The following is a 12,236-nucleotide window of genomic DNA, read 5'->3' on the forward strand; positions in this document are numbered from 1 at the left end:
ACATGATTGCCTTACTGAATAAGTCAGTATCAAATTCCTGTAATATGAATACCTGCTACTAAGTGTAAAACAAGGCGAGCTTCTGACGAGCAATAAATTATTCAATTTGGATAACATTTTGTGCTGTTACTCAAATTTACAATGGTCTTTTTTTCTGCCCCTTTAACAAGTTTGGGTTAAAATAAAAGATGATTTGCCTAAGTTTGTTTTAGATGGTGTAACTTTGTTGAACTCTTTATAGCTAATTTTTGGGTCTTTTTTAAACTTGTAATCCTACTTTATAGAAATGATTGGTCTAATTACTCTTTTAGGCCATAGTTTCTTACTAATTTTGGGTAAAAAAGCTTTTGATCAGGTACTTTAGCATATTGGTCAAAGTAGAAAAGCAAATAACATCATTTTCTGTGGAAAAATTACTTAACCAGGCATTCACATAGCACTTGGTAAAGTTGATTGGTAATTTAAACCCCACAGCTAGCCATGGTTAAGGAGTATTGAGATGTAATAATAGGTGGGATCGTTGTAGACATTTTATGATGCGTGCTTCTTGAGGGGGAAATTTAATGGAATTTTACCCCAAGCTTCCTGAGTAGTATAATGAATACTGGAGAACCCAAATTAAACTAAATTTGTAGGAAGCAGTGGCTGATTAGATCATACATTTATGCTTCTCACCATAAGAACTTGCAGTTAAGTTCTTTTCTCTGCATTTGCTGAGATACTTTGAAGTAGTTTTGTTGAACGCTTTGAAAGCACTCACCCTTGGTCTGCCGTGGTCTAGGTTCTTTGCCTCGTGTTTATATTTCAGTAGAAACTCAACTAGGGTTTCAGGGCGTAGTGGCCCAGTCCTCCTGCTACCAGGGTGGTTTTGTAGGTTCAGAATTTACAAGGTAGACCTGATGCAGCAAAATGAAAAATTCCATCAAAATAGGTTTTCTTTGACCAGGATTTCAAAGGAAAAATGAAATGCATGTGTTTTTCTTTAAGAAATTCTTGGGCTCCACAACACTGGTTGGTGCTTCTATGAACTTATTTTAAATGATTATTTTTACATATCAAATAGTGCTTCCTCTGCCCTGCATAATTCTCCCTTCTTTCATAATGGCCTCAGTAATGATCGTCCCTTATTTTTTGTCTGTTTTAAAGAATAGATACCGTTCTTGATAAATGAAGTCATAAGCCTCTGTCATCTTTCAGAAACTTGTGTTTAAGGGGGAATAAAAATTTGCTTTAACCAAAGTTAATGTTTTCAAGAGAAAAAGACCAAAAGCTTTTTAAGAAGTTTGTAGCTGAGAGAAGGACTTGGTTTAAATTTCTTGTGTAGTCAACATTGGTGCAAAACATTGCAGGTAATCCCTTGGTTTCTGGACTAGAATTGCTATTCCCAAGTTTTAGAGTACTAAGAAAGGATCTTGTCTGAAGTTTCTCAGAAACATTAAGGGCAAGATGTATAGATGCCTTATCTTGGTGAACGTAACCAAGTTCTCACCTGTGAGAAGTGTAAGATTGGAAAAACTCCTGGGTTATAAAAACTTAAAAGTTAATACAGGAAAGCTAAAAGCAATACCTTAATGAATTGAACTTACTAATTTATTTTTGTACTGATCTATTTTCATAACCATTTACCCTGTTCTAGTGATTTTAACATATTCTGAGACAATTACTTACTAGATAACAAAGATTCCATCCTTCCAGGTTCCTGCTCAGCACCTTAATTTGGACTTCGAGTACTTAAAATATGACAGTTCTTGTGATTTTTTTTTTCTTGTTTATAACTCAAATTTCAGGCCTATGGCAATTATATTTAGGACCTTAAGGGTAAACGGAGCTTATGAACTTGATTTAATCGCAATTGCTTTGTGATTAGAATACACCGTATCTTCCCCTCAGACTAATTGGGACTACTTAGGTCCTCACTGCCGATAGGCAGATGCCCTTTTTCCAGTGATGAGTTTGTGCCATGAATACAATTCTACAACTGTTAGCACAATTTTTTTTTTAGTGAAGATTTACATTGATTGTTCATTCACTCAGACTTTATAACATTAATTTCCATTATAATTAAGTAGTTATCTTGTGGGTGGGTTTTTTTTTGTTTGTTTTTATTAGAAGGTAGTCAAAGACAATTCAAGAGTATACCATAAAATCCACTTTGACACCTCAGAGAAAGCCATGAGTGTGTGTGGTTTGCATTCTAGAGATGGTCATTCTAGAGACTTAAGCAGGCGTTCCCTAGAAAGCCATGACTTATAATGAAATGTGTTACTCATGGTTGATGTAGTCCGTATCTCTATACCTATCTTAGAAATAAATCATTTCTAAGGAGACAGGACAGCGAATGCGGTGACTGAGTCAGACCTCCACCAACTTCACAGGAGTCAATAGTCTGTCAGCACAGCACCGATTTCCCTGTTGCCAGACAGACATTTCCCCATGGTGACATAGCTACCACCAGTTCCATTCCTTCTGGGTTTGCAGTGGCCACACAGGACCTGTCGTGATTGTGGGGTTTGGGGAAGCTAACAGGTGCTCATTGAGTTGGGAAAAGGGTGTGGCTGATTAGTCAGCAGCTTGAGCTTGCTTGAAAGCCCTTCAGCCCAGTGGGTTTTAATTCTTGCAACATTACTGAGGTTTCCAGTAAAATACCAGATAATGGTTAGGTGCTCTTGAATTGACCATGACTCAGTAGTGACCCTAGTGAACACGGGTACAAACTCTTGTGCGTCCTCCCCTCCATCTGCCCATTATAATCACTGTCAAACCATCTTGCAAAGTGTTCTCTCAGTGATCCGCCTTTTCTATAGTGGAATAAATATACCATAAAATCCACTTTGACACCTCAGAGGAAGCCAGGAGTAGAGTATGTGTGTGGTTTGCATTCCAGAGATGGTCACAGGAAGATTTACAGAGGCCAGGCCGCTGGTGCATCCTGACAAATTGCCCAGAATGTGAGATGAAGTGGCACCATCCTGAGCAATCCAGTTGCACTTCTTCCAAGATAGACGTGTTCTTTTGACAATCTGTGGGATATTCCATAATCTCGCCAAAATTCAGAGGCATCAGTTCTGTAATCTATTCACTGTCAAAACTTTTCAGATACACAGTTCTCAAGATTTTGGCTTCCATCAGGTACACCTTAGTCTTTAAACAAATTGGTCTGTCTTTAGCACTTGGGAGAGAGTCTTGACCATAGATGTTCCCTGTACAGCACATCTTTTGACTTCTTGACTGCTGGTTCCATGGCTGTTTGTGAATCCACCTGTTCTTAGTTAAATACAGCATTTGGGGAAGCAGAATCTGGGCTCTTGGAGCACATGTTGCCATTTGTTTGACCGTAGGTAGACAAAGCTGGGAAATCATTGGCTACACAGTCAATAATCTGGTCATCTGAAGATCCTGTCTTTAAGTACCCTGCCAGCCCTGGGTCCTTGGAGTTGTTTTGAGTCCCCCTAACCATTGAGCACCCCCAGTTTGATAGTCTTTAATATAGTTGATGCCAGTAGAGGACATGACATTTTATCATGTTGTTATGTGCCGTCAAGTCGTTGTGACTAATAGCGACCCTATGTACAACAGCCCTAAACCCTGCCAATCGCATTGCCTCTGACACACCCATCCCCATTACCCCAGTCACTGAATCAATCCACCTCATAGAGGGCCTTCCCCTCCTGCGCTGTCCCTCTACCCAGCATGATGTCCCTCTCCAAAGACCTGTCTCTCCTTGGAACATGTCCAAAGTATGTCAGATGAAGCCCCAGAATCTTTGCCTCCAAGGAGTAGCCTGGTTTAACCCTCTCTAGGATGAATCTGTTTTCTTGGCAGTCCATGGTACATTCAATACTCTTCTCCAACACCACAGCTCAAAGGCATCAATTCTGTCCTCCCTAGTCATTGTCCAACTCTGATACGTAACAAGTGATTGCAAAGACCATGGCCTGTATCAGGCGCACCTTCATCTCCAAAGAGACACCGTTGCTCTTGAGTACTTTAGAGAGGTCCCTAACAGCAGACTTTCCCATCGCAATACGTTTTTTGATTTCCTGGCTGCTGGTGCCAAGAGTGTTGACCGTGGAGCCAAGCAAACTAAAGCTGTGAACAATCTCAATCTCTTCACCATCCATCCTGATGCTGCCGATTGGTCCAGTGGTGAGAATTTTTGTCTTCTTGACATTGAGCCTCAGTCCATAACGAAGGCTGCAGTCCTTGACCCTCTGCAGTAAGTGCACGAGGTCCTCCTCAGTTTCAGCGAGCAAGGTTGTGTCATCTGCATATCGCAGATTGTTGATGCATCTTCCACCAATCCTATCGCCACGCGTCTCCTCATAGAGCCCAGCCTCTCTGATAATCTGCTCTGCATACAGGTTGAAAAGGTATGGAGATAGGACACATCCCTGGCACACACCCTTTCCAATTTTGAACCATTCAGTGTTGCCCTGCTCTCTTCTGACGACTGCCTCTTGGTCTGCTTCCTTGACAATTCTGACTCCGTTCTGACTGTGGTGTGAGGGATTTGAAAGGCAATGAATCCTGCATGATCTTGTGTGCATTCAGAAGCTTCATGCTCTGGATAAAGGAGTAAAGGAAGAAGTAAAGTTCTGATTCTAAATGAAACAGGATTCTAGAGTACATTGTGGAATGAGCAAAACAAGATCTTGGAGTCTACGTTGGCGTTTGTGATAGATGACGTTCTGCTGCAGACCAAGCATGAACTCACCAGGGCTACAGTGTGGCTGTGTTTGCAGTAAGATAATTAGGCTTTATAAATGTCCTCAGGAAGTCACATCCTGGAGTCATCATGCCCCAAACTCATTCAGTAAACACTAATGACTTCCAGGTATGTGCTATATATAATTACTGTCAAAGGATTCCCTTCCTGTCCACTTCTACAAGCAGAGGGCATGTCTTACCCTTTTGTTTGGGCAATTGAATTTTAGCAGATGAGTCGGATGTGGCTTGTAGAACTATATCCCCCATCCCAAACAGTTCTGTGGTGGTTTATTTTTGGCCCTACATTCTAAACCCTGTAAATATATTGCTCTTATATACATTATGTCTTAGGGACCTAGTACTGTATAACAGATAACGTGAATCAGTGGCTTTAACAAACAAAATGCAAATTAGGAGGCAAGAAGTCCAAGTTCATCTGCCAGCCTTAGGGGAATGTTGGTTGTGGAGAACAGTCTCTCTGTTCCTTCAGCTGTTGATTTGGCATTCACTGTGCCCAGGTCATCCCTAGGGCCAATGAGTTTCCAAGAAGAGGACGCATGTCACTCTGGACGTTAATTCCTTGGTGGCACTGAAGGCCTCCTTTCTTTCAGCTAGCTTTCTTCCCCTTTGAGGGTTAAACAGAATTGCTGGTGTGAAGGTGGAAACCGACTGGGTGGTTTTCTGGTGACTTAAGAGGTAAGGATTTGCACTGCCACCAACCCAAAATCACATGGTTCAAGGGATAGGCAGTTTTTTTCCACTGCGATTTACATCCTCTGAAACCCGCTAGAGGGTCAGCTGTGAAGTCTGTTCTGACCTGAAGGCACACGGTTGCGGACCTTTAGGATGGGAGATGACACCATAACTAGGGACTATGGGGCAGTCTAGAAGTTTGGAAAACTTCTCCACAGCTCCACCAACACCTTGGGTTTTTTTGGGGTTTTTGTTTGTTTTTTGGTCTCGTTAAACTTATTTCAAACTTCTGGGGAGTAGTATAAAAAATGTAGATGATTTTAAGCCACTCAAATCTGTTGGCCATCAATCGAGTCAGTTTCTCCTGGCAGTGTCCAGTAAAGGACTCCATAAGGTCTTCTTGGAGTTAATTGGAAGCCTGTCACCAAGCTGACCTTCCACAGCACTGAGGTGGATTCAAACTGCCAACCTTTAGGTTAGTAGTTGGTTTCAAACTGCCATGCAGTGTCCTTTTAAGCCGCTTATGATTAGGAATTTGTTGGGGGTCCTGGTAGTGGGAAGGAACTGTGCCTCCAGTCCAAAGGCATGCAGTTCAAATCTACCAGCTGCTCTGGGAGAAAGATGGACAGTCTCCTCTTGTATCATTACTGCTTCCAGAAAACTCATGGAGGGTCAGCTATGAGCTTGTCCCAACTTGACTACAGTAATTTATGACAATGACTTAGTGATGGAGGGACGTTATTTTCTGTTACTACTTTTGGAGTTTAACTGTAAGTGATAACAAGGTGTTGGACTCTTAAGTCTTTGTAGTAGCCACATGATAGAAAATGTTCTGTGCGTTACAGATTATGAAACAGGTTTGGATTCATGAGAGAATGGAGGTTCCACACAGCAGGGAGTGTCCCAGAGCTAGTGTTTCATTTTACCTGTGTAGATAGCCTAGATAACTTCTGATTGCTGTTCCATGTTGCCTGTTCTGACCTCCAGACAACTAAACTCTTGTTTCCACGTACTGCTTTGCCCTTCACCTTCTGGTTGGTTCAGTATTACGGGGACGCAGAAGGAAGAGAAGAGGTGGACAGTGCAGATGTCCCAGCTCCCTGAGTATACAGCCTTTGATCCAAAGTCACACATACCTGCTCTGTGCAGCATGTTTTTATTCCAGATCTTGGTAATCATTGACTCATCTTGTGGGGCCCCATGGTCTTACACTAACAAATGTGCCTTTCTCCATCCTGCCCACACCTTTAGAAATATTCCCTTTATTAAATTGCCTTCCACTAACTCAAAGGAATGTGCATTCTGTTTCCTGTCACAATCCTGACTAAAAAAAGCAAGTGTAAGTAAATGTTTTCTATTTTGCTGGAGTCTAAAATGTTGATGGAAATAAAGTTACAATATTCTCCTGTCTTTTCATTTACAATCAAAAGTCAGAAAGGGGTTCATGACCTAAAAAGTGCACCATGGAAATTTTTTTTTGTCAAAGCAGATTAATTTTATACCATCTTAAAAATACCACCAGTCTTTAGAATCATCTAACCTCTTTGTAACTGAACAATTTTTTTAGCCTGCTGAACTGTTCTTTTTGAAAGGACATAGATACCATCCAAATTTTTTTCTGGTATCTTTGATTTTAATTGCTTTAGTTTGTTGAGTTAAAGAATATGAATTTGGTGCGATTCTCTGGAGTTTCCTTCAAGAGTTAATTCTTGTTTCTGAGCTAGAAATAACTGGACAAGCAAAACCCGGCCTCATCCAAATCCTTAGCAGATATTTTTCACCCAAGAAACTGCAGAGTTCAGAGAGACGTACTTTCCTGAATGAACGATGATGATGATGGTGGTGGGGAAGTGGAATGGAAGTCCTGTGTAATAACCCTTGATATGTTCTGTACGTGAACACACACACACACACACAAACCACATCAAAACATCCACAAGTAAAACCACAGTGGTGTCCAGTGCCCAGTCAGAACTGACTCTAGCTGGCCCTCCAGTGATTTTCTGAGGCTGGAAATCTTTTTGTTGTCTCCCAGAGCTGGTGGTGGAATTGAACCACCAGAGAGGTGCTGCTTTGGGGTTATCTGAACAGCTTCTGACTATAGTGGCCAGATGTGACTACAGACAGGGTGGACTAGCCAGTCCTTTTCTGCCTCCCCATCACTTGTTAACTCAAGGCCTTTCCTTTTTCTCACCAAGGAGATTGACTTCTACATTGTGATGGAATTTTCTCCACAGTATCTCTCTGGGGCCCTTTACTCTTGTGTCCCTCTGGAATGATAGCATTTTTGGAATGTCAACAATCTGATTGCTGGGGATAATCTTCATTTTTACAGTTGTTGTTTGTTGTTAAGTGGCATCGAGTTATAGATGACTCATAGCGACCCTATGAATCGAAGACCTGAACACTTGTGTAACTTTCAGCGTTTCTCCAGGTTCATAGGGTTTCTGGAGGCAAGCTATTTACAAAGTGGATGCCACTCCTGCTTCCAAGCTTGTGTTAATCGGGGAGCTCCACCACACACTGTCCATTATGGGTAACCATTCTCACATTTGACACATCATTGTCACATTGTCCAGCATCACAGCAACCACGAGTTACCTCTGTACAACAAATGGACAGACCAGTGCTATACCACTTGAAAGAATGTTTGACCAAAAACAATTAAAACCAGGCCTGAGGGACACAGATTAAAATCACCCACCTTTGGATTGGTAGCATTACCTTCTGTCCAGTAGGCCAACTGAGCTCTCTCTGTGTTGTTGTTTTGTTAAGTGCTGTCAAGTCGTAGAGGACTCATCACGACCCTATGAATGAAAGACCTGAACACTTGTATAACTTTCATTGTTTCTCCCAGTTCATAGCGTTTCCATAGATGCAACAAAGCAGACCAACGACTTTTATTCTTGCCTTTTAGTAGATTGTTGCATGGCTTCAAATCAGGCAACGTTCTAAGCCCTAGGGACTCAATGGTGAGAAGGTGTGAGTGACCTGGTCTTCATCCTCTTGGTTCTTTGACTCTAGTGAGGGTGAGATAGGTGGTAAACAGTATCTTTTCAGTTAGTGATAAGTGTTCCGACAAAAAGAAAAGCAGTTGGTAGAGTGATGGGTGGGATATGCTCAGACTACAGGGTCACAGGTGGTTTTTCAGTGGAGGTGACACTTGAAAGCAGAGAAGACAGCTATCTGAAAATGCAGAGGAGAACACTCTGGGTTGAGGAAACATCAAGGGCCAGAGACAGGTAAATATATTTTGGTTTTTTTGAAGGACAACAGGGAGGTGCACCTATTAGCCATGTGTACTATAGACCCACTCATTGTTGAATATGGCAGACTATTTTCTTGGCTCTTGTATTTTTCCTCTTATATTTTTCCATCGTGGACATCCCATCTGTGTTTCTTTGGAACAATTTTGCATTTCTTTTGGGAACAGTAAGACTTAGAAGCGGTTCAAATCCATCAAACTGGAGAAGGAGGGGCAATCTCCTCCTGTGTCTGTCAGATCTGATTAAATGGTATACAACAAGATAAATATTTTTTTAAATGTAACTAAAAAACAAACAAAAAAAACCCACTCAAAACTTGTGTTCTTACAGGTGTTTTAAGTACTAGAAAGGGTTTCCTATTAAAAGTGCACTCTAAGGGAGCTCTGGTGGCCTAGTGGTAAGGAGCTGCAACTACAATCCTAGAGGCGCACAGTTCAAATCCACCAGATGCTCTGCCGGGGAAGGAAGAACAATCTTCTCCTGTACCAGTCAGATCTGATTTGACGGTACACTCACACAAAAATAATAAAATAAAAATTTTTTAAAAAGTGAAACTTTAAAAAAAAAGTGCACTCTGTGGCTAAAACTCATGTAAAGGGTGTGGATGGATGATTTTTTTAAATCCATGGGCAAGCCCAACAATGAATTGAAGTCTCTTGTAAGAATAGAAGTTTTGGGGGTTTTTGTTTGTTTTTTAGTTACTTTTTAAAAAAATTATATATCTTGTTGTGTACCATCTAGTCAGATCTGACAGGCACAGGAGGAAATTGTCCCTCCTTCTCCAGTCTGATGGATTTGAACCACGCACCTATGGGATTACAGTGCAGCTTCTTGCCACTAGGCCACCAGAACTCCCTAGAAAGGAGTTTGTGTGTTAATAGTCTGTAGGGAGATATGCTGCTAACCTAAAGGCAGTACTTCTTTGGCGGTTCGAATCCACCAACAGCTCCAAGAAAGAAGCATAAGCAGTCTTTCCCTCCAGGCCTCCCAAGAACCCCCTGGACGGTCCAGCTGTGAGACAGTTCCGAATGAACAGTAAAGAGTGAACAGGAACAGAAAGATGTGGGCTGTTGACAGTTTTCTCACTGTTTCTACTACACAAAACAAAGAAGAAAAAGAAAAGCCTCCGCCCTCGAATCAATTCTGATTCAGGATGCCCTTCATCTGGTTTCAAGGGATGTCAGTATTTACGGGAGTAGAACGCCTCCTCTTTCTCCCACAGAGAACCTGGGGATTTCAAACCATCAACTTTTCAGTTAATAACTCACATAATATGCTGTACCAATAATTTTGGGAGCTCTGGTGGCCTCGTGGCAAGAAGCTGTGCTGCAGTCTCGAAGGAACACTGTTCAAGGCCACCAACCACTCGACAGAAGGATGAGTAGTCTCTTCCTGTGAGATTAACTGTCTCTGAAAATCCACTGGAGGGTCAATGATGGGTCAGTTCCAACTTTGCCATACACAACAATTACCACCACCACTCAGATAAGTCAACTTAAAGGAGCCTTGAGATGAAGAGGTGGCGGTCTGAGAAGGGAAAGATTACACTTCCTTGCTTGCTCCTTAGGGCAGTCTGTGACCAATAGGGGACACCTTGGCTATTCAAGAGGCAGACTTGTCTCAACATCACATCAGCCTTGCAGGGGGCTCTCCATAGATTAGGGTGTTCAAATAAGCTAGGTGTGACGACCAACAAAAATATTGTTACTCATTGCTGTCAAATTGGAATTGACTCATAGCTGACCCTCCTTTGGGTTCTGCAAGGCTGTAAATCACAAACAAGGGATTGCCCATCTTTCTCCCAAGAATCTGCTGTTGGATTAGAACCGCCAGGGCAGTGTGTCAGTTGGATTAGCATTGCAAACTCTTTCTGGACTGCACAAAGTTTAAAATGGTGTTAGAGGATAGAAGATAAATGTCTTGGCAAATGAAGCCAGTGTCACTTGTTTTATCCTGGGTCCCTCTGGTTCAGATTTCCCTTGTCCGTTTTAATTACTACCTGCAAGGTTTGCTCCTGAGAAGCCATGTGTTTGTGTAGGTTCATTCCTTTCCTGTAATCTTCTGTGTATCTAAAATAAACCTGGAATCCAGAGCAAGCGCAGTCTGGGTGGAGATGAAAGAAAAATGAGCGGATGGTTGTGTGTATTGGTGTGTACAAAGAGGCTTCCATTGTTATGGCAACCAGCATCCTCAACTGATGCAATCCTGTTCTCAATAATATGAGATGTGATTAAAAATTGACATTGCAGCCAGGGAGAACACATGTAATGCGTTGGCGTGGCAACCAGAATAGTTAGATTCTGCATAAACTTAAATCTGATGATCACAGCAATTTGGGGGATTTGCCCACAGTTAGGCATTTTTTCCCCCTCAGGCACCTACCTGGGTGGGAGTCAGGAGCCTGGAGGTCTTGACAGGGGGCCATGACTTGTAGGCGAGCCTACCCAAACCCAAACAGAGTTCTGGCACCTTCAGGTAGATGCTGTCTCATGATGACAATGAAAGACAAGGTAAAGCAGATTAAAAGGCTATCCAAGGATAAGGTAGAACTGATCCATGGACTGTCTCCTGTGCAAAGTACAGCCTCTGAAACTCACTGAGGGTAAGCTATGAGTCCGTTCCTATTTGGCAACATAACATAAATCTTAAGGGGTGCTAACGGCCAAATCTTTCACCCCAGGAGTGGCTACAAACCACTGATGTTTTGCTTAGTGTTTAAGCACTGTGCCGCCAGGGCTCCTTAGATGTTCACAGAGCGTCCACCGAACTAACATATTTCCTTCCCTCTCGGGTGGGGCTCGCAGTCTTTTAACTTCTTGAATTACACAAATCCATATATGAAGGTCTGCGCTGCCATCCCGAAGGCCCGCCGGGATACGTATACTAAAGAGTATTTTGTCAAACAAGGTGGTTTGGGCACTCAGAAAGGAGGTCAGTAAAACGGACAGAGAGAGGGGCAACGAATGGACAGAGAAAGGGGACCTTAGAAAAACAAGCCATGAAGGGTGTCACTCCCACTTGACCAAGGGAGAACTGGCGGAATAAAAGGAAAAGTCTAGGTCATATCACCAGATAGTGGCAATGGAGTCGCCGGAACCTAGGCACGGCTAAAGCCGCCTTTTACGCCAGAAGGGCGGGGACCAGAACCTGGCCGTCCTGGCTATGGTTTGTCTTGGGTACAGTTTGCCCTGGTCGCACGTGCCTTCGTCTTTTCCAAGGCAAGTTCCTAACCTTTCCAGGCTCTGCTTCAGGTGGGGCCACGCGCAGTGGGAAGACGGTGGGTGGGCAGCGAGGGAGCCCACATGGCTGGGGCGTGAATTGGGGTGCAAGTCCCGCCTCGCACCCTCAGCTGGGGGGCGAGGGTCCCGCGGGGCTCGCTCTCCAGTCGCCGAGGTTCCCGCGCCCCGCCGCGCGCCGCCGGCTGTGCCAGCGCCGGAGGAACCTCACTGCGCCTCGCCCGCGCGGACACCAGCCCCGGGGGAGATGGAGCGGTAGGCCCCCCGGAGCCGCGGCCTGGCAAGCAGACGAGCGGACGCCGGCGGCGCAGGACCCCCCCCTCCCCGGGCCCGC

General features: G+C 43.3%; 1 protein-coding gene across 1 annotated transcript in view; it reads left to right on the plus strand.

Annotated features, from left to right (window-relative positions):
- Positions 1-11,503: 11,503 nt before the first annotated feature.
- Positions 11,504-12,236, plus strand: part of L3MBTL1 (l(3)mbt-like 1 (Drosophila)) — a 38,067-nt gene continuing 37,334 nt past the window's right edge. Inside the window, exons 1-2 of the mRNA XM_006881720.1 lie at positions 11,504-11,597; positions 12,016-12,157. Coding sequence (XP_006881782.1) covers positions 11,504-11,597; positions 12,016-12,157 — 236 coding nt within the window. The remainder of the gene's footprint in view (positions 11,598-12,015; positions 12,158-12,236) is intronic.

This window comes from Elephantulus edwardii, unplaced genomic scaffold, assembly GCF_000299155.1.
Source record: "Elephantulus edwardii isolate Elephantulus edwardi_28Jun2011 unplaced genomic scaffold, EleEdw1.0 scaffold00015, whole genome shotgun sequence".
NCBI lineage: Eukaryota > Metazoa > Chordata > Mammalia > Macroscelidea > Macroscelididae > Elephantulus > Elephantulus edwardii.